At 45.7% G+C, this 22617-nt stretch overlaps 1 protein-coding gene across 6 annotated transcripts in view; it reads left to right on the top strand.

Moving 5' to 3' along the window:
• Positions 1 to 22617, top strand: part of KIAA1549L (KIAA1549 like) — a 286634-nt gene that overhangs the window by 145626 nt on the left and 118391 nt on the right. For 3 of the 6 annotated variants that reach the window (XM_066363541.1, XM_066363535.1, XM_066363567.1), the window contains exons 2-6: positions 7521 to 10079; positions 10451 to 11065; positions 14546 to 14661; positions 17066 to 17285; positions 18139 to 18272. In XM_066363541.1, coding sequence (XP_066219638.1) covers positions 7521 to 10079; positions 10451 to 11065; positions 14546 to 14661; positions 17066 to 17285; positions 18139 to 18272 — 3644 coding nt within the window. The remainder of the gene's footprint in view (positions 1 to 7520; positions 10080 to 10450; positions 11066 to 14545; positions 14662 to 17065; positions 17286 to 18138; positions 18273 to 22617) is intronic. The other 3 variants (XM_066363557.1, XM_066363574.1, XM_066363547.1) reach the window with 3 other exon arrangements.

The following is a 22617-nucleotide window of genomic DNA, read 5'->3' as shown; positions in this document are numbered from 1 at the left end:
AGACGGATGTAACAGAGGGAATCTGGTTATTTTTAAAAAATAAAACATCGTTCAGACTTAAATATAAATAAAATGGAAATAATGTAAGTTATTTTATTCTTTCTCTGCGGACCGGTACCAAATGGCCCACGGACCGCTACAGGTCTGCAGCCCGGGGGTTGGGGACCACTGCTCTAGGGAATGAAGAGAGAGGCTCAGAGGGGAGGAGAAGCCACAGAGGAGCCTTAGGTGCCCGTGGGGTTTGGTGAGGTTAGAGTTTGTTTGCCACGTGGCAGGGTCATCTGAGCACACATCACAGCAGCATCACAGTCCGGCTCTGAGTCTCCACAGGAACTGAGAGTGACAGACCAGCAGGTTAAAGGGCCTTGGGAAGACAGAGGCCCAACCAGTCCACATCTGTGCATCTTGGTGTTTATGTAGGACTCTGAGGTCTGGAGCCTAGGGAAGTAGCTCTCAACGTTTGGTCCATGACAGCCTATGCTATCCAAACCTGACCAAGCACATTTTTTTTTAACTCTTTATGTTTTACTATGATCTGCTTCCTGACTCTTAGTTCAAGGCTAAGTTTAGCCTTCATGGAACTCGATGCAAACTTGGTAAGCAACAAAAGCATTCGATACTTAACCTGTGTGTGCATCCTTGTACAGGTTTCAGACATCCCCAAACTACGGCCCGCGGGCCGCATGAGGCCCCTTGAGGCCATTTCTCCGGCCCCCCGCCGCACTTCCGGAAGGGGCACCTCTTTCATTGGTGGTCAGTGAGAGGAGCACTGTATGTGGCGGCCCTCCAACGGTCTGAGGGACAGTGAACTGGCCCTCTCTGTAAAAAGTTTGGGGACCCCTGGAAGTGCGGTAGTCGTACAGGATTGACATCACTTTCCTGAGGCTCTGAGAACCATGGTTTTATTTAAACCTGGATCAGAGAAGCCGAGTTTAAAATGCGTGTCCATCAATTGTCTATCAAATAGGGTTTGTATGACGATTCGTTCTTGTCTCCTTGAGAAGGGAAGGGATGAGGGTCTTTGCTTGCTTGCTTTCACTCATTTCCAACATAAACCCATTCCCGCTGCGTATCTTTCTTCATCTAGCACCTCCTTAAATCTCTTACCATTTAAGCTACTTCCCTTTAAAATTCTTTAGATTGCCATCACCTTTGCGAGAAATACTGTCTGTCTGAACAGAAGTTAATTGTTCCATTGTCCCTGAACTGGGTGATATTTATAAATGTCCAGAAAGAGCAGCTAGTTTGGGGCTTGTGCAGGGAAACACCACTGCCCTTTATCTCCCTCTCTGGTGTATGGGACCTTTGCTTTCCGTGCATTTTTTGAAGAGTTTTTCAGCAAAGAATAATCCAGGTCATTCTAGGTAGAATAAAGTTGTGGTGGTTGGGGGAGGGAGATTGGGGAATCTGTGGAAGTTCATTGAGAAAAATAAGAATTCAGTAATTTAACTAGAATGATGTGGCTTTTCCACCTGGAAAATGAAACATAACAGAAGAGTACAGCCTGCTGCACAGCAACTCTGCGGCGCGCCTGCTGCTCCTCGCGGTGTCGCTTTTGTTTCCTCTGGCAAAGTCCCGTATTCTCTTCAAATACCTCCGCCCGTGTCCCAGGTGCTACGTTAGAATTCCGATTTCACAGCTTGCTCTCTGTGATACTCCAGACAATCATTTATGGGGGCTTCGTTTTCACCGTCTTCATTGTAACTTACACCACCCTTCACGCGGCTCTTCCGTCCTGCCACCTCCTGCCTCTCTTCCGTCCGCACCCTGCTGCTTCCCACGCACCGGCCTCAGCGCCCTACTTCCTACCCGTGCTAGTTTTCTGTTGCTGGGTAACAAATTACCGCAAACTTTGTGGCTTAAAATAACATACGTTATTATTTCTATGGGGCAAGAGGTTGGGCACAGCTTTTCTGGGTCAACTGCACAAGGTCCCACAAGGCACGGATGATGGCATCATCTGGGCTAAGTTATCCCAGCTGGGGGCTTGGCTGGAGAAGAGTCTGTTTCCGCGTTCACTCAAGTTGCTGGCAGAATTTCTTTCCTTGTGGCTGCCTGATTGAAGGCCTTGGCTTCTTGCTGGCTGTCAGCTGGAGGCCACCTTCTGCTCAGAGAGGCCATTCATGTTCCCAGAGACTGCTGCAATTCTAGAGGCCGCCCACATTTTTTTTGTCACATGGACTTTCCAAGTATGGAGTCTTAATTCATTAGGCCATCAAAGAGAGTGAATTTGCTAGCTTGAGTCTCACTAAGAGAATGTAATCACAAGAGTGATCTTAGGTGGCGCAGTGGATCAAGCATCGACCTGGAACACTGAGGTTGCCATTCAAAACCCTGGGCTTGCCTGGTCAAGGCACATGTGGGAAGCAACTACTACTGCTTCCTGCTCTCCCCTTTTTCTCTCTCCTCTCTGTCTGCCTCTCTCCTCTCTCTAAAAAAATTCAATAAATAAGAAAAAAATAATTAAAAAAAAGAGTGACATCCCATCACCTTTGCCATATTCTGTTGGTTAGAAACAAGTTCCAGGTTCCGCTCATTCTGTAGGAGAGGGGTCACACAAAGGCATGACCCCAGGAGACAGGGACTGCGGGGCTGCCTCGGAGCCTGACCAACCTGCCACCTGTGTCAGGCTTCTGCGTCACCGCCTTCCTTCGAGTGTTTGAAACTCTCTGCAGTTTTGTTTTGCACTACTTCTCCTAACTTCCTTCCTGCTTCTTAACGAATACCATCGACTTCTATTTCTTCCTCAAAATATTTCTTCCCTTCTTACCCTTTTCATGATGCTACTTTAATTAATACAGACATATTTTACTCGCTGGCTCAGACATATTTCTAAAATCTCATGTATAAAACAGAAGTAATTTTTAGTGAAATGAAGCATTCTTAACTGATTTGGCTTCTGCATCCTTTTGAGAATCTACATAATTAAATCTACAGAGACCCACTTCCCAAACGCGAGCGACACAACCGGATACTGTTTCAGTTATCATTGGTGTGTGACAAGCCCCCACCCCCACCCCCAGCTTAGTGTTGTAAAATCACAACCATCTTGCCTGGTCAGGCGGTGGCGCAATGGATAGAGCGTCAGACTGGGATGCGGAGGACCCAGGTTCGAGACCCTGAGGTCGCCAGCTTGAGCACAGGTTCATCTGGTTTGAGCAAAGCTCACCAGCTTGGACCCAAAGTCACTGGCTCGAGTAAGGGGTTACTCGGTCTGCTGAAGGCCTCTGGTCAAGGCACCTATGAGAAAGCAATCAATGAACTAAGGTGTTGCAACGAAAAACTGATGATTGATGCTTCTCATCTCTCTCCGTTCCTGTCTGTCTGTCCCTATCTCTCTCTCTCTTTGACTCTCTCTCTGTCTCTAAAAAAAAAAAAAAAAATCACAACCGTCTTATTATGCTCATGGCTTCAGGAATGTACACTAAGCACAGTGTGGATGGCTTGTCCCTGTTTCATGGTGCCTGGGGGCTGAATAGGGGAGACTCAAACAGCCAGGGCGATTCCGATGGTTGGGGGCTGGGATTACTTGGAGGCTTCCTCAGTCACCGGTCTGTGCCTGGGCTGGGATGACTGGGAAGCGCGGCTCAGCGGGGACTGTTGCCTGGTGTACTTACATATGGCCTGTCCATGTGGCCTGGACTGCTCACAGAGTGGTGGCTGGGGTTCAGGACGGAGTGTGAGGGAGCATATGGAGAGAGAGCGTTCCAAGAACCCGCACAGAAGCTACCTGGCCTGTCATGAGGGTAGCCTCAGAAGTCACATCGCATTATTTCTGCCGTATTCTGATTGGTTGATCCGTCTCCAGGTCACCTAGATTCAAGAGGAGGAGAAATTCTGCCAGCAACTTGAGTGTCTCCTCCTCTTGAATCTAGGTGAGTGTCTATATGTCTCAATGGGAGGCATAGAGGAGAATTTGCAGCTATTAAAAAACAAAACTATCACATATGCGAACACAAACATATTTAAAAGACTACATTATCCTGAACTCTGAGAGTTGAAAGGGGCCATAAAGGATTATCTATTTTGGTCTTCCACTCATGGCTCAACTCCTCTTTACAAATCTCCTGTCATCACATGGCTGGACCACTGCAGGCGCTTCCTTACTGGTCTCTTGTCATCCACTCTTGCCTTTTTTCTTGTTCTTCACTCCATAGCCAGAATGATTGCTCTAAAACACAGATTTACTCTTGTGCATCACCTATCCTCACCTCCATCCTCTCTGTCTTCAAACTAAAACCTATGACATTACAGCGTTCAGGCCATCACCAACCTCACTAGCCTTATGTCATGCCTACTAATGTTTACCCTGACCTAGCTATGGTCACCTTTGTACTATTTATGCTCCTTCCTGCTACAGGACCTTTGCATATGTGTGTCCTTCTACATGGGATGCTTTCCCTACTCTCTGTGCTTGGTTAACTTCTACCTATTCTTTGGCTCTCTGCTTGATAGTCACTTCCTCAGTGATGTATTTGCTGACCTCCCTGATTAGGTCCCATCTTCCTATTGCATGCTGTTAAGGTCTGTGCATTTTTCAGCTGTAACAGTGATCATTTTTACATTTGTGAGAATGTTTCAGTCTACATCTCCTATAAGACTGTGAGTTCCATGAGGCCATGGACCATGTATTTTTTCATTATTTTTTTTATACCTTGCATAGAGACAGTATAGATATTTTCTAAGTATGAAATATTTTTTTTTTTAATTTTAGAACTGAAAAGATTTTAAAGTGGCCTAAGAATCTGTTCTTTCTTTGCGAGCCTACATTTCTATTCTAGTTCACAATGAGCTCCAGTTAACTCTGCCTACAGGCGGCATAAGCTATTCTTAAAGGGAAGCTCCCATCTTATTCCTGTCTAGGTGATATTTGGACCAAGGGCTAACTTTTCTATCTTTTAACAATAAATTAGGTCAATTGGTAAGCCTTTGAAGTGAGCTTCTCTGAAATTCTTCATATCAATTATTCTCTGAGTTTGGTGTCATTTGCTAATTCCGTGAACACGTTCTCTTCCCTCGCTTCATGCTCCACCCCTAAGCAGAACAAGGCAAGGCTGCATGAAAAATGGGGAGCTGAGTCTATGTAGGAGATCAGCAGCATGAAGAGGAAGGATCGAGGGGTGAAAACAGTATCAGCCTTCCATGTAAAATGGCAAAACTGAGATTTTAAATATTGTGAAATTGCAAAACTTCCCTGTAAAACCCATTGCATGTGGTGACACAGGAACACAATTTTTATTGCACACCAAGGCAGTTCCCAGGGAGCACAGATGCTTTGGTGACATGCTGTGTAAGACTTTGGTGTCCTGGAGCTGTGTGTGCACCTTGCCGCTTCCTTCTGTGTAAAGTGGGTGTTGGGTAACGGGCCCACGGAGTGTTGGATCCTCGAGTAAGGGCTTTACAGTTCTGACCTGGTGGTTATGAGACAAAGGAGCTGAGAAGGAATGGGAGGACCACTTGCCCAGGATAAGGGGCTGCTTCTTGCTCATGGACCCAGTGAACAGATCCGCTGACTTGCTTTTAAAGTAGTACTGCTTTACAGCCCGATGTATCCTGAAAAGGCCAGTTTCTTGGGTATCTATAAATCCCAAGGATGGAGGATTAAAAAAAAAAAAGAAAACAAAGAATCAAAAAGGAGATATTTTTGTGGTAACTAACTCCAAGTCTTAAAAAAGAAAACTGAAAATAATATTTCAGAAAACTTTCCCTGGTTAACTGTTTTGACTGCAGAATATACTGTAGGTTCTAAAAACTCCAGATCTTTTAAGGCAGGGGTCAGGAACCTGTGGCTCGCGAGCCAGATGTGGCTCTTTTGATGGCTGCATCTGGCTTTCAGACAAATCTTTAATAAAAAAAATAATAACGTTAAAAATATAAAATATTCTCATATATTACAATCCATTCATTTCCTACCACTCATGTTCATGGTTGCTGATGGCTGGAGCCAATCACAGCTGTCCTCCAGGACAACACCAAATTTTTATTGGATAATGTGTAATGTACACAGGCTGTTGTATGGCTCTCATGGGATTCCATTTTAAAATATGTGGCGTTCATGGCTCTCTCAGCCAAAAAGGTTCCCGACCCGTTTTAAGGTTTCAGGTAGAGCGGTTTGGTTTTTTTGTTGGCGGAATCCAGTGGGGTGGAGTGCCGACTGGGTGTCCACAGAGAACACTGGGCGCGAGGAAGCCTTGCGTCTGAACCTGCTTCTGTCCCTAATCAGTTATGTAGCTTCTGGCAAGTGGTGTCCCCTCTTTGGGCCAGTGTCCTCTTTTGTTAAACAAATAAACAAAAAACCCAGGGCTTAGAGAGCCTTGTAATGACAACACGTTGTGTTGTACCTTTTATTTTTGCCTTTGTTTTGTGCTTTTCTGTTTGGAGAGTCCTTCCTTCCACCTCCCTGATCTCATTTGCTCCTGAGAGAGCCCAGGAGGGCCAGCGCCCCACCTCACCACCCAGTGGTGACCCCGGGCAGCTCCTGGTGGCCAGAGGGTGCCTGCAAACCCAGATGTTCTCGCTTCAGCGCACCGCTTGTTTGTTTGTTCCTGTCAGACAGTTCTAATATTTTCAGCTAATAACGCTGAAAGCTCTAGAAGTACCTTTTCTATTTTTATTTTTAATTTTAAAATGTCATTTAATGGCTCTTAGCCAGCTCTGGGGTCATCAGCACGATCACCACGACAGAACAATGGAAGGAGGGTCAGAGAATCATCGCGGAGGACGTGGTTCCTCTCCCCACGTGTGGAGCTTCCCGCTTTCTGACCAGTATCCCCTTGCCCCCTCTGCCGTGAAGGTCACCACTTGGTGCCATCTCCTTGCCGGTCTGCCCACAGTCTCACACGTCGGTTCTGACAGTGCACGTAGCGACACGAGGCTTGATGAGAGGTGTCGCTGGTCCCAGGTTGGATGTGAACAGTTTTTCTTTCAGAAATAGCCTAATCTGAAGGAAATCCCCTGTGCTTTTCGACAGGGCAGAAACAATAGCATCGGGCTTCCTTTCAAACCCGACGAGGTAAATGTCTCCTTGCTGCTGTCTTTCCAAACATAGGCAACCTTGGTGATGCTGCCTGAGATGAGTTAGGGACGCGAACAAAAGGATTTGCCTTTGGATACGCGGTCCTCTTGTTTTTGTAGTATGGGTTTTTGGATGGGGTTTGTTTTAGTGGTGTTGGCCGTGGCAGTTAGCTACATTTATCTTTGATTTTCTAGACTGTGAGTTTCATAGTCCCACCCTTGTAGGTGGGTGGTACCGCAAAAGGCTTTAAATGCATAGGTATGTCCCACATCTTTGCTTAAATATCACTTCACAGAGGCTCCTCATCACCAACCTGCCCTGTAGGTCAGCTGCAGCATTTGCATATTTCTAATTACTTAATTCACTGTTTGAATATGTTCGATGCGTCCTCTGTGACAGGGTACAAGAGGTCTGAGCAGTGCTTGTCTTGCCCCCCTCTCTCCAGGACCTACCATCGCAGACACTTAATGACTGATGTCTGACTGCTTGATGTCTTGTTTCATAGGAACCAACAGTCTACAGTTAACTGTCACCCCAAACCCTGAGTCACTTCCTCCTGGGAAATGGTTACCAATTTCACCAACATGGCCTTTCTCCGAAGTCCAGTCTTCCTCGGCAGTGGACAGAATCAAGAATGTGCTGGGACCGTCCCCCGACAACACCAGCGTCCTGCAGCTCACCCGAACCCCTCCTCCCAAGATGCACCGCAGAGCTCGGGCTCACGGGGACTTCTCTTCCTCCCCTTACCAAGGAAGCGGATATAGCGCCTCCCTCGAGCCTTCCAAGGATTCCACTGAGTCGCTGGTCCAACCAAGACCTCGAGGGGGAAAGGAAGCAGCCGGGGTGTCAGGTTTGCCTCACACTAGCATGCTCCCCCCATTGTCCACTGTCCCATCAGTGACGTCCTTGAGCCCTGTCCTCCCATCTCAGTCAGTGTGGGTAGGGACTCCCTCCATCTCCAAACGACACTCTCTGAGCTCAGACATCCTCCCGCCTCTCCCTCCATCTCCATCCTCTTCATTGGCTCCCGACTCACCTCATTCCATCACCTTTCCTGAGCCAGCCGAGCGACCCACCAAAGTGCCTTTAACCCCCCAAACAGCTCCAACTGACTCCTCTTCAAGTCAAAGTGTAGCTAATCCCCTAAACCCATTTGCTGAGGAAATGAACCACACTCCATCCAAAAATGCCCAGGATTTAACGGGCATCTCTCGTCTAGGTTTTTCTGAATCTTCAACAAAACAGTATTCGGAGCTGTCCTCCATGGAGGGTCCTCACTCAGCAGGCTCCCCCACACTAGAGTTTTTGAGCCCTGGGGCAGGACTGACCCATCTGTCTCCCCCTCCCCTAGCACCTGGAAGTCTTCAGCTGCCAGGTGGAACTCCCTCATGGTCAAGGTTGGAAGTGGCTTCAAGTCCTGCACCCGCCCAGCCAGCGGAAGCTGAGGTGGCCCAAAGAGTGCGCAGCGGGGTGTCTCTGCTGGCTTTGAAGAGTGTGGCGGCGGCGGTAGCTCAGGAGGCTGTACCTTCCCTTTTCCAGACTGCTGAGCCAGTGGGGGTGGCAATGACCAGCCAAAAGCTAGCCCCTGCCACTGCAAGTGACCCTGCTAACCCTTCAGCAGTTCCAGACACTTCTGAAGAGCCCATCCTTTCAGTAGGACACACATTTTTCTCGTTGGTGCCTTCTCCTCTGCCTCCCACTACAGCCGGCCGGGGACAAGCCATCCTTCCTGGGGCAGTTCCTACATCACCATCGAAGGGCTCAACAGCAGACTTTCCCTCCACGCCAGCTTTCCGGCAGCCGGCACAGAACCATGCCTCTCCACCCGCCGAGGCCAAAATGCCAACTCCTCAGGGAGAGGGCCATGCCAGACCACCTCCTACTCCAGCCACAGACCTCCTTTTCTCAAGCAAGTTTCCCAGCCTCCTTGCCATGACTTGGACATTTCCCCTGCAGAAAAAAGAGAGAGTGACAGCTGTTTTAAAGAAAAACGAAAAGGCAACTTTGACAGTTGCTCTCCAGACCCTTCCAACTAAAGAGACTCTGAGTCTTCACACTGTAAATGGATTCACCTCTGATTTTAGCCCTGGCCACATTTCATCCACCGTCATTACAATGCCAAGAACAAAGCTTCCTTCAGAATTACCTCCACGTCCTGTCCGAACTGCCCAGACTGTTTCCCCATCTCCCAGCTTCTCCAACAGCGAGCCAGGGACTTCCACAGCTGCGGTGGACCGTTCCAAGTTGCCAGTTTCAACTTCCAAACAGGTGGCAGCACGTCCCTCCTCCCCTGAGGTCTATGATTTCTCAACAATGGGAAACGTGGAAAAGCCAGCAATCACAGATGTTTTCTGGAGTTCTTTTTCAGCGAAAACTGGATCCCGTTCCACAGAACCAACAGTATCTGGCTTGCTGCAGCAAACAAATTATGGTGCAAATGGGCGCACAGTTAACTCCATAAGCTGGAGAACTCACTCAGCTTCCTCTGCTGCTCTCAGTGGTTCAGCTTCAGCTGTTAAAACAGTAGAATCTCAGGATTCAGCAACTGCAGAAGGCTTTAGATTTCAGGATCCAGGCCTTGGTACGAGCACCAACCAGCCCATCCAACAGTCAGACATTGCCATACAGATTGGAAACCGTACAGATGTCTTGTCCATAAGTAATAACCATTCCAGAGACTCTGAAGCAGTTGAGGTTGAAGATGACCCATCCACAACTCAACATGTCAAGTCTCATCCCCATCTACAGCGGCCTGCCCGCCCAACACGTTCTCTCTTGCTAACCTCTCCAAGTCTGCCTTCTACAGCTGGCTGGCAGAAAATAATTTCAGATGGAATGGATACAAGTTTCCAAATTTCCAGCAACATCCATCCATCTCCTGTGATAAAAGCTTCCACACCATTTCAGAGTATCCTGACATATCATCCTACTGCCGAATCTCCTCTGTCAACTGGTGCCTTATTGAGGACCCCATCTAAAGTGCTGCTGCCTTCTCAGCGCCCCAAGAAATGGACAGGTGCAGCTACTCATGCAAGTAGTTTGTTTCCTGGTACCCAGAAAACAGGTATGACTGCTTCTGTGGCCAAAGCATCTTCAAGCTCAACATAGACACCCAGCTTTGCTCAGGAGCAGACACACCCTTTCACACTGACAAATGAGTTAACAGCCCCAAATAGTCATGTCCTTGGTCCTCTGCTGACTTGATTTTTTGGAAAGTATTCAGAATTTAAGTGTCCTTACTACCAACCATAGCTTTGCTATAAGTGGCATTCTCATTATGGTTAATTGACTTAATGAGCATGAGCTGTTTTGCCTTAAATTTCAGAGCACAGAGCCTTTTCACCCCAGCAAACCCATAAGTTACATTCATTCATCACCACAAGTGATGTGTGCGCTGCGGGCCGATGACAAACTTTGCTTCTCCTCTCTTTACAGTGGACTTTGCAGTGCTGTCCAAGGCAGAGCCAACAGCAGCCTCACCATCCACGCTGTCCTGGCGGAAGTCAAGTCCACCAGCGCTGTCTGCAGCCCTGGTTGCGAAGGGCACTGGCAGCAGCTCTTCGGCCATGGCCTCAGGATTAGTCAAGAGCAGTTTGACCACTGCTCCAGCTAAAAATGCCACAAACCACACAGCATCCGGCCCAAAGGCAACACCAGGGGCAGTCCATCCAGCCTTTTCGTTCACACCCACCTACATGTTTGCAAGATCAGCACACACCGTTAGCACCCATCTAGCCATGCAGGGGAACACAGGGGCCACCTCTGGCCTGCTGTCCACAACACATCTCCCCAGGAAACCACAAGCCATGCACACGCACTTCCCAAACCCCACCAACCCAGACACACCTAGGGCGTCCACCACACGCTCGCTGACCGTCACGGCGGCCTTGACGTCCATTACCGCACCCGTAAGGGCGACCCGGTTGCCGCCTCTGCTGGCGGAAAACCCAAATGCGGCTCTTCCCGCTGTGTCGACAGCTGTGGTTACAACTAGCAAAATGGCAGCCAGCCTGGAGTGTCAGATGTCCAGTAAGCTCTTGGTGAAGATAGGTAAGAATCCACTGTCTTGATTTTTCTTTCTTTTTATTCTTTTTTTGTGTTTTTCTGAAGTGAGAAGTGGGGAGGCAGAGAGACAGACTCCCACATGTGCCCAACTGGGATCCACCCTGCATGCCCACTTGGGGGTAATGCTTTGACCATCTGCGCTGTTACTCTGTTGCAACCGGAGCCATTCTAGTGCCTGAGGCAGAGGCCACAGAGCCATCCTCAGCCCCCGGGCCAACTTTGCTCCAGTGGAGCCTCGGCTGCGGGAGGGGAAGAGAGAGACAGAGAGGAAGGAGAGGGGGAGGGGTGGAGAAGCAGATGGGCGCTTCTCCTGTGTGCCCTGGCCGGGAATCGAACCCGGGACTTCCACACGCCAGCTGACGCTCGACAACTGAGCCAACCTGCCAGGGCTTGATTTTTCTTGAAAGCAGCAAGCGAGATGCAACAGAACTATGTATTAGATTTCCTTGAGATCACTGGTTCTCAATTAGGCAGTTTTGCTCCCCCATTCCCAGGGTACATTTGGCCACATCTGGAAATGTTTTGAGCTCTCTACAACTTGAAGGGTAGAGAGGGTGCTGCTGGCACCTGGTGAGATAGAAATTAGGGATGCTGCTAAACATCCTGCAATGCACAGGGTGGTTGACAACAAAACAGCCTAGCCCTAAATGTCAGTAGTGCCAGAGTTGAGAACCCCGACCTTTATCAAGTGACAGAGGAGAGGACAAGTGTGAGATGACATGATTCTAGTCTTGGGATTAGTTGTGATATCAGAGGCCCTTCAGAAACCAGCTCGGCTGGGGGTCTGAGAAAGCGAGGGTGTACCAAGTTTCGCTTATAGAGTGAATCAGTGATGTTTCACAAGAATGAGTGATATGTTGGTGAAATACACAATCTTGGGAAGTAACAGAATTCAGAAAGGCTTTTTGTCATGTATCTTCTTCTTTTTTTTTTTTTTTTTTTTAATTTTTTTTATTTTATTTATTCATTTTTAGAGAGGAGAGGGAGAGACAGAGAGAGAGGAGAGAGAGAAGGGGGGAGGTTCTGGAAGCATCAACTCCCATATGTACCTTGACCAGGCAAGCCCAGGGTTTTGAACCGTCAACCTCAGCATTTCCAGGTCGACGCTTTATCCACTGCGCCACCACAGGTCAGGCTGTCATGTATCTTCTTAATCGGCAAATACAGAAAGTACAGCTGTGGTACACTATGTGGGCACCCAGGATTTCTTTTTTTATTTCTTTTTTTTATTGATTTTAGATATAGAGACAGAGAGAGGAAGGGGGAGAGAGAGAGAGACAGAGGGAGAAACATTCATTTGTTCCATTTATTTATGCATTCATTGGTTGCTTCCTGTATGTGCCCTGACTGGGGATCAAATCTGCAAACTTGGTGTTTTGGGACGAAGCTCTAACCCAGTGGTAGTCAACTTGGTCCCTACCACCCACTAGTGGGCATTCCAGCTTTCATGGTAGGTGGTAGCGGAGCAACCAAAGTATAAATTAAAAGATAGATTTAACTATAGTAAGTTGTTTTATAAAGATTTATTCTGCCAAACTTAGCAAAAATCTGACATAAAGTACTTGGCAAGTAACTATTATTATATGCTTTAACTTGCTGTAACTCTGCTTTATAAATTTTATAAAGTAAAGTTACTTCCCTACTTTATAAATCACCATTACTGTGGAACCGGTGGGCGGTTAGAGAATGTTACTACTAACAGAGATACAGAAGTGGGCGGTAGGTATAAAAAGGTTGACTACCTCTGCTCTAACCGAATGAGCTGCCTGGCCTGGGCCTCCCCTGGGATTTCTTTTGATGTTAAAAAGGAGACCTAGGAAATGTGGGGTGGTGGGTGCTCTTTTCAGCCCCCACCTCCAAGTTGCAGTAAAGCAAATCAAGAAGGCACAGGGTCCTTATAATATTGTGGTAGTGTTTGCTCTAAAAAGCATTAGACACAGTATGGGAAAAAGTATGCCGACGGTGAAGGCTCGCATCCCACCTTCCTCTTCAACCTACAGAGAATTAATGACATTATCTCTTTAGACATACCCTATTCTAAAATAGGAAATTGTGAAACTTGACAGAGGAGAAAGTACAGAATCTCTTTCTGTATCTCAAGAAATTCTACCGTTTGGTTTTCCACTTTCCTTTCCCCTCGCCCTCCAGATCTGCATCTCCTCCTCTGAGTGGCAACCTCAGCCACTTAGATGCAGAAGTCTGGAACATTCTCCCTCTCTCAGCTTCACTGACCCCCCCCCCCCCCAGCCCGTGATCCCAGCCACACCCAGTTAATTACCAACCAGTTCTTTCCAGTTCTATCTCCAGAATACACCCTTTCTCTCTACCACCTCTGCCACGTCCCTAGTTCACGTTATTATGACCGCTCACCTACATTTCTGCAACAACAGCCAAATTTATCTCTCTGCCTCAGACTTGCCCGCTCCCACCCTGTTCTGCAGTTAAAGGGACCTTCTAAAATACATGCCTTTGCCTAAAACCCTTCCCTTCCCATTGCCCTCAGAAGCAGGCCTAAACCACATACACTAAAATATCTCCCTCTTCTCCCCTGTGCCCTTGCACTGGCCTTCCCTCTGATGGAAGTGGACGGAAACAGTTCCTCTCCTGCTTGGCCTGGCTTGCTCCCATCGGTCTTCGGCACTGAGCAGACACATCCGTTCCCCCAGGAAACCTTCCTGATCCCATACCCTTGCCCAAGACACGTCTGGATGCTCCTCCTAGGGCCTCCAGCAGCATCCTAGGCTTCCCTTCAAATGGCACCTGTCACCTTCAGTCAGAAACGCCTGTTTCCACCCTGGTCTCCATCCCTGTCTCTGTCGCACTTGTTGCAACTGCCCTCCTGATTCGGCGTTGTTTTAGGCTGGCGGCACCTCACCTGGGGCCTGCACCTGCATCAGCTCTCGGAATGCTGTTAAGGGAATTTCCTGCATGCAGACCCAGCAGGGGCAGGTGCTGCTGAGCTCCACCTTTCAAAGGCAGAGGCGCCTGACCTGTGGTGGTGCAGTGGATAAAGCGTTGACCTGGAAATGCTGAGGTCGCCGGTTCGAAACCCTGGGCTAGCCTGGTTAAGGCACATATGGAAGTTGATGCTTCCAGCTCCTCCCCCCTTCTCTCTCTCTGTCTCTCTCTCCCTCTCTAAAAATGAATAAATTAAAAATAAATAAATAAATAAAAATTAAAAACAACAACAACAACAAAAAAAACAAAGGCAGAGGCAGCACTGGTCAGAAATGAAGTGTCACCAGCGTGACAGCTGTCTCTCCACATAGATGGCTAGGGCCTTCTTTCTTGAGAAGTTGAGTGGGACCAACTGAGCTCCTACCACCCCTCTCAGGGGACCTGCACTCACTGGCTTCGCTAAGATTGTGTGGGAGGTAGCGGCTGGGGAGGAAAGGTGGGGTCCTTCATTCGTAGATGTCTGCTGCCTTACCCTGATCATCACTGTACTTCGGTTTGGCCCCACAGTTCTCTTTCTGACGCAAAGGAGAGTACAGATCAGCGAAACCCTGAAGCTCAATGTCGCCAAAGGGCTCACACAGGCCCTGCGCAAGGCTTTCCATCAGAATGACGTCTCGGCTCACGTAAGCCCCTTGCTTTTGAAATCAGACTCATCCGTCTGCGTCTTCCTCTTAGGTCCAGAGTCTGTTCAGATTGTTTTCCTCCTCCCTGGGTACCATAGCAACGCTGGCCAGAAGTAGCATCTTTTTTTCGTTTTGGCAAATAGTTAACATGTGGTGGCTGGAGGAAAATTATTAGATGGAAAATTGAGGCTAATTGCCTTATGTCCAGATTTTTTTTTAAAGCCTGGATAATACTGTTTTAAATTGTCCTATTATCTCATTGTTTGGGGGAAAACCTTTAGTATTGTTAGTGTAATTCTCCAGAAACCGTCCATTTCTTCTTCCTTTATCTTCTTCACCATTGTAAATAGTTAATGGTTTATTTCCGGACATCTTAAAAATTACTCTGACTTGTAAAGTGAGTCCATCTTTGCTTAAATTGCCAGCTGCAGACGGGGGAGTAAACCCTTCTTTCTCCACTTTAATGCCAACCACTATTTAACAACTGCTAGCTGATTTCAATGGCATATCCCGGTGGTGGGAGCCTTGTTTTACACGCTTTTGGTTTGGTCCCAAGTTTTATAGCAGTAAGTGTGATTGGCAGGCAGTGGGCAACCCTGTGCACCACTTAAAAATACTGCTCTGGCCCCTCCCCCGAGGCTTTGTTCCACAGCTGCATCTGGCTTGGTGTCTCCCCCCCACCCCCACCCCCCACACCAAGGACTGGGAATAAGGTTTGGCACATAATTTGTTGATAATTAATTGTCTATCTCTTTTATATAATTTTGAAAAGAAAGAAAGAAATGCAATTCCATGTGAGCCATCTATTGTTTCTCCACCAGAGGCTTTATTTGAAAGTGGAAACTGTGAGTGTTTCCACTGGTTGCCCAACACAGGTTACACTAAACTTCTGTCACTTGCTAACAGCCTCCACAGTTTGTGCCTTTTCTACATGTCATCACAGACCGCTGTGACAATTAGTGTGCATTAGTTTTTATTAAACTGACTCATTAAAAAAAAAGGCTTAAATACATTTCTTTTGAAAGGGTGTCTGATATTACCACCATAAATGGAAGTCAGGATCACTTGCCACAAAGAAAAAGTAATCATAAAAAGGAGAATAATGGGAACAGCGTGTTAAGTTCAGGCTAGACAGTGTTGGCAAAAATAGGACTTGTAAGGATTAGAGAGGTATTAAAAGTAAATACTCCCCCAATAGGGACTTGGTCCTGGAGGTCATCGGGAGGACTGGGACAGGAGTCATTTTCTCTCTGGTGTGGCTCAGTGCTGTGTCCATGCCCTTTCCAGAAGTATCTCGTTAAAGCCACCTTTGAAAAAAATTTTTTTCAATGGTGCTTTACATTCAGAGTTATTTTGTATTAGTTTCAGGTGTATTAGCATAGTGGTTAGACACCTACATAATTTACAAAGCGGTCCCCTCGATATTCTAAGTACCCAGTTGGCACCATACATAGTTACTACAGTATTACTGACTATATTGCCTATGCTTTATGTCCCCGTGACTATATTTTGCAACTACTGGTCTGTACTTCTCAATCCCTTCAACATTTTCAGCCAGACCCCCATCCTCCCCTCCCCTCTGTCAACCATCGGTCACCCAAAACCGCCTTGGACATCACCTTTGGAAGCGAAGTGCGGAGGGACCAAAGGCACACCCAGCCTGTTCCAAAACCAGCTGTCTGGGTTTCTTTGGCAAATAACATGACGCTGCTAATGGAGACACAAGAATAAGGCAGGAAAGTGGGTGTCAAAAACACCCTGACTTGTCAATATAAAACACTAAGAAAGCAAAAACAAGAATAAAATCTAAAGCCTCAAAAACTTCCAAGTTGTGTCAAAAGAGCTCAGGTCATCAGTACCCTGAGGACTCAGCTGCAGGAGAAACTCTCCAGGGCCCACCCCTCCCTTGATCTTCAATCAGCTTCCAAGTCAAGAAACTGAGTTAAGTCTGAACAAGTCTTTTGTCAGCTTCTAGAGAGACGAAATCATCTCATATACTCTTTGACTCCTGTCCTGAAGGTTGCCCCACTTAATCTGTCATTTCTGCCTTTTAATTTTCATAAATGGTGAGAAATTTAATAAAGCTATGTTCTTAGCGTTCCATTCCCTGGAAATTTCTTTCTCCTGCCGTCTCCTGTCTGCCACCTTGGGTGATAATTGGTGCTCACAGGATTAGACTGAGGCACTGGAGGAATCGAGACAACACAGATCTAATTCTGTTCCACGTAGGTTCAATATAAATTATATTTTGTTATATTCTGATATTTTGAGACTTGCCAGTGTACATGGGCTTTATAGGACTATTAGAATATGCTGAATAATGGTTGTGGTCCTAGGAAACACCCAGAACTGAAAAGTACTGTGCAAACAAGTACTGAGTTCTGTGGGTCCATTTGTTTTGTAGGTGGACATTCTGGAATATTCTCACAACGTCACAGTTGGTTATTATGCTACCAAAGGGCGGCTCGTGTACTTGCCTGCTGTCGTCATCGAAATGCTGGGTGTTTATGGGGTCAGCAATGTCACGGCAGATCTGAAGCAGCATACCCCCAATTTGCAGTCTGTGGCGGTCCTTGCCTCCCCGTGGAGTCCCCAGCCTGCAGGCTACTTCCAGCTGAAAACAGGCAAGTAACTCAGAAGGAAAGGATCGCTGTCTGCTCTGGGATTGGAGATGGGGCTGAGAGGGCAGTACCAAGAAGACACCTGGTTAAAAACGCCGTTGCTAACTGCTCTGTCAGGTTTTAAAGTCCCTGCTCTTCTTCCTCTAAGGGCCTTGCTAATCAAATGTCCAAGTGCCCTGCACATCAGCCTAAATATTTTCTGTATTTACTAGAAATATTTCTTCATAGGAGCTCTTCTTCCTAATGTATATAATTAGTACTTACATGCACCAACTACTATATATATATTTTTTTCTGTATTATAGATACTGATAAGAATTGAATGTCCATAAAACCTATTCTTTGAAAAAAAAACACAAAAAAACCTATTCTTTGAAGCAACACATTCCAGATGCCACTGAATTAGAATGTCTGAGCTTAGGTCCTGGAATCTTTCTTTCGCCCTGTTGATTCCAGTCTTGCGGTTTGTGAACCACAAGTGTGGAGAAGACATTGAAATTGAAAGATTTCATCAATTTAGTAATGCAGGCCAATTGATTATTGGTTTCCCTCCAAAAAATCAGAAGGCAGATCTGTCTTCGGTTACTTTTTAGCAGTCTTGGAGCAGATGTCTACATGTGCCAGCCGAATGACATTACAAAGTCATTTGCATTGGAGAGAATCTCAGGTCCAATCACATTTTTAATTCTTCTAGGTTATAAATTACTTTAAGAGCCACTTCCAAAACTACAGCCAAACCTTGTTGCCTTTACTTGCCTAACTGTTCCCATGTAACAATTGTGGTTTGATATTATGACTGCTATTAAGTCCAAGGAACAAAGTGTTAGTGAGTGCTGATTTATTACTCTCATGCTAGTGCTTCAGTTTGTGAGCCAGTCCGACAACATACAGTCCTGCAAGTTCGTTCAGACGATGGAACAGAGGCTACAGAAGGCCTTCGAGGATGCTGAGAAAAAGGTTCTGAATACCAAAAGCAACCTGACGATTCAGGTAAGGAGGAGGGCACGTGAGCCATGTAGTTGACAGAGGCCAATCATAGTACAAATGTTGGCAAGTGGTGACTTGGTCCCCCATTGTAAAGCTTCCTGGGGTAAATGTTTCTTTGTACTTCGGCATGCGATGTAGGCAGGAGACAGTGCCATTCCGGGGCCACTTAGTACCAGCATTGGTGAAGATGTCTGGGGTATGGATGCTGTGTCACTGTCTACCTGCTATTGCTTGGGTTTTTATATTTATATTTATATATTTTCCCATGTGAAGATTCCTCAGGCTGTTCCAATACTTTTACTATTTATTTGTTAGTTTGTTTATTTTAGTGAGAGGAGGGGAGGCAGAGACAGATTCCTGCATGTGCCCCAACTGGGATCCACCCTGAAAGCCCACTAGGGGGCAATGCTCTGCCCATCTGGGGCTGCTTCTCTGTTGCCCAGCAACTGAGCTATTTTTAGCACCTGGGGTGAGGTCATGGAGCCATCCTCACAACCCAGGGCCAACTTAGCTGGAACCATTCAAACCATGGCTGCAGGAAGGGAAGAGAGAGGGAGAGAGAAAAGAGAGGGGGAAGGGTGGGGAAGTAGATGGTTGCCTCTCCTGTGTGCCTTAACCAGGAATCAACCTGGGACTTCCACACACCAGGCTGATGCTCTACTGTTGAGCCAGCCAGCCAGGACCTCTTAATGATCCAGCCCCCAAACTTCTCTACTTAACTGTACTAGCCAATGCTTGTTTTTGCTGAACTAAAAGCCTTTGCAGTGAAACCCATTTGGTTTTGAAATTGACATTTAGCATAAATGAATTACCAGCAAAGCCAATATGATATAGATAGTATATAATTTAGTTTGAATGAGAAGCTTTTATTTTCTGGACTTATCCAAAGTGGAAGTATCTCTAAAAATCTAAAAGCATGTCACAGACTTAAGATTTATGTAAGGAGTATGATTCAGCTCTTTTGTGGAAGATCTTTTTTTTTTTCTGATGTGATTTGGATCTTCACAGGTACTGAGTCTGATCAAAGCTAGAATATACTCTCTGATTGTATGTAAGAACATACTCTGATTGTATTCAGGAAGCACAGAATTATTGACCACCTGTTATTCATCAGACCCTGGGAGGGACACCACAGTAAAAAGCTGCCCTTGGCCCTAGCAAGTAAGAAATCTTCCTTGGAAAAGACTATAACAGGCAATTTGAAAATTGTATCTAGATTTTAGGTGCTCTTGAATATATCAACAGCTCTTGAAATGAATGGATCATTGGGTGAATTGTTTTATTAACCCCCTTTCTCTTTTAGCCTTGGCTGACAGGAAGCCCAGAGACAAAGTTGTTTCCTGGGTTTAGTAACCCTCTACACCCCTCTATCAGTCACAGATAGCTGTATGATAGCCATTCCACAGGGACTGTCTTTAATCTGTGATTCCAGGACCCGATCTTATAATTATAACTTTCCATTTTATTGTAGTAAATATCATTTGTGAAGCACTTGGATCTTCTGTGGAATAAGACTACATAAATAATTAATTTGTTTAGAGAAATCGTTGAAAAAGTAACATAATTATTTTTTTTACTTGTGTAGCATTGCCATTAGAGGCTACGTTACAGTAGACTCAATTAGAACTTTTTGGTGCAAATGACAGAATCCAATCTCACAAGCTTACGCAAAAAGAGGAAGTGACTGGTTCATGTCACTGAAAGGTTCAAAGTTTATTTGCCTCAGGCACAGTTGGATCCAGGTGCTCACGTGATCTCTCCATACAGTTAGTTCTCTCTTCATGTGTTGGCTTGCCTCGTTCTGGGCTGGCATCATCCTCAGGCCTGTGGGGTGCCCCCCAGCACCTCCAGGTTTGCCTCATTCTTACCGTTCACAGCCTTGTGGAACCAAAGTGCCTTTTTGTGTTATTCCAGTAAAAATCTAACAGTAAAGAACTGATGGGGAACAGGGCATGACTTTCAGGGAACAATGATATGGCCTTGGTCTCAGGTCTGTGGACCTCTTCTTATTTATGAAGCTGGTGTTAAGCTGCCACCAACAATGGTCACACTTTTCTTAGCTGTAAAAACTGACTGTATTAAAGAAGGTACACATGAATGGAAAAAGTATTCTATGCTCATGAATGGGAAGACTTAATATTGTTAAGATGTCAGTACTACCAAGAGAGATCAAGATCCAGTGCCATCCCAATCAAAATCCCAAGGACTTTTTAAATGGAAATCCTAAAATTCAAATGGAATCTCAAGGACCCTGAATAGCCAAAACAATCTTAAAAAGTTGGAGGTCTAACACTTCCTTATTTCAAACTTTCTACACAGTTATGTCAAAACAGTGTGATACTGGCATAAACACAGACATATAAACCAATGGAACAGAATAGAGAGCTCAGAAATGAGCCCTTGCACATACGGTCAAATGATTTTGACAAAGGTACTAAGACCAATGGAGAAAGGACAGCCTTTTCAACAAATGGTATTGAGAAAACTGGACATCCATAAACAAAAGAACAAAGTTGGACCCTTACCTAACACCATACATACAAATTAACTCAAAATGGATCAAAGACCTAAATGTGAAAGTTAAACTATTAATCTTAAAAGAAAATAGAGGAGAAAAGCTTCATGACATTGGATTTGGCAATGATTTTTTTAATATGACACCAAAAACACAGGCAACAAAAGAAAAAATAGATAAACTGGACTTCATCAAAATTAAAAAACTTTGTGGACGAAGGACGCAGCCATAAGGCAACTCATAGAATGGGAGAAAATATTTGAAAATCATATAGTATATAATAAGGGGGTGATATCTAGATTACATAAAGAACTTCTGCAACTCAACAACAAAAATCAAAGAACCCTATTAAGAAATGAGCAAAGGACTTGAATATATAGTTCTCTGAAGAAGATATGCAGATGACCAATAAGCACATGAAAAGGTCCTCTGTTTGACTAATTACTAGGGAAACGCAAATCAACCACAAGATACCACTTCATACCTATTAGAAAGCTATAATTTAAAAAAGAATAAAACAAGTGTTGGTAGAGATGTGGAGAAATTGGAACCCTTGCGCATACTGTTTGTGGGCATGTCAAATGGTGCAGCTACTGTGGAAAAAACAGTATGTCAGTTCCTCAAAAAATTAAACATAGAATTACCATGTACTCCAGCAATTCTATTTCTGGGTGTATAACCAATAGAACTGAAAGCAGGGACTTGAATAGGTATTTGTACACCCATTTTCATAGCAGCATTATTTACAGCAGACAAAAGGTGGATGCATCCCAAGTGTCTATCCACAGATGAATGGATAAGTAAGTAAATGTGGGATGCTTTCATGCTAAAAAAAAAAAAAAAAGAATAAAAGGAGCTTAATTCTGACACACGCTACAGCTACAACATGGATGATCCTTGAGGACATTATACTAAGTGAAATAAGCGAGAGACAAAAGGACAAGTAGTGTCTGATTTCACTTATAAAAGGTATTTAGTTTTGTCAAATTACTAGAGGCAAAGTAGCATGGTGGTTGCTAGGGGGCTGGGGAGAGGAAGAAATGGGAAGTTGTTATTTATTGGGTACAGAGTTTCATTTTGGGAAGATGAAAAAGTTCCGGAGAGGGATAGCGGTGATGGTGCACAATGATGTGAATCTACTTAATGCCACTGAACAGGGACAATGCAGTACCCAAAACTGGAACAGTTGGGGCTGAGGGGGTGAGGGGAGGGAACAGTTACAGGAAGCCAGAGGCCAGAGCTGCCCACCAGAAGCTTTGACACACCCCCCCACAGGGAAACCCCAGCACCAATACCTGAGGTCACTCTCCCTCTCCCCTTTAGCTGAGGTGGGCAGAGGAGCCCACTGCGGTGGTGGTAGTCCGGTGGTGGTAGTCCGCAAGCGTCTGCCTCTGGGGGTGCCCAGCAGGATGAGAGGGGGCGGCAAGTGGATCTGGAGGAGGACGGAGCAGACAGACTGTCACCACGTGCAAGGACTTCCTGCTGCATCCGTTTTTCAGATCTCGTCTGTGGGATAATTTGTCCATACACTGACCCAGAAAACCTCATTTTCCAGTAACAGAAAACTGACTTAGACAAGATGCAAGAAGAAAACCACACCATCTCATGTTCACACTTACATATTCTGTATTGAAATTCATAGACCACAAGGACATGTAATTACTCTCTAAAGAAGCTATACCGGAAAGTTCTGTCCGTTTTTGGAATAAAACAAAATACAAATTTTTCTTACCGTCAATAAACTTTATTAAATAATATAATTGCCATTATTATTAATGATTTCTTGCCAGTGTGAGGGCAATTTGTATATCCCATTTTTGAAAAATGTTTTAT

This window comes from Saccopteryx leptura, chromosome 1, assembly GCF_036850995.1.
Source record: "Saccopteryx leptura isolate mSacLep1 chromosome 1, mSacLep1_pri_phased_curated, whole genome shotgun sequence".
Classification (NCBI taxonomy): domain Eukaryota; kingdom Metazoa; phylum Chordata; class Mammalia; order Chiroptera; family Emballonuridae; genus Saccopteryx; species Saccopteryx leptura.
The sequence above is the reverse complement of the archived record's forward strand: the minus strand, read 5'-3'. Positions and strand labels throughout refer to the sequence as shown.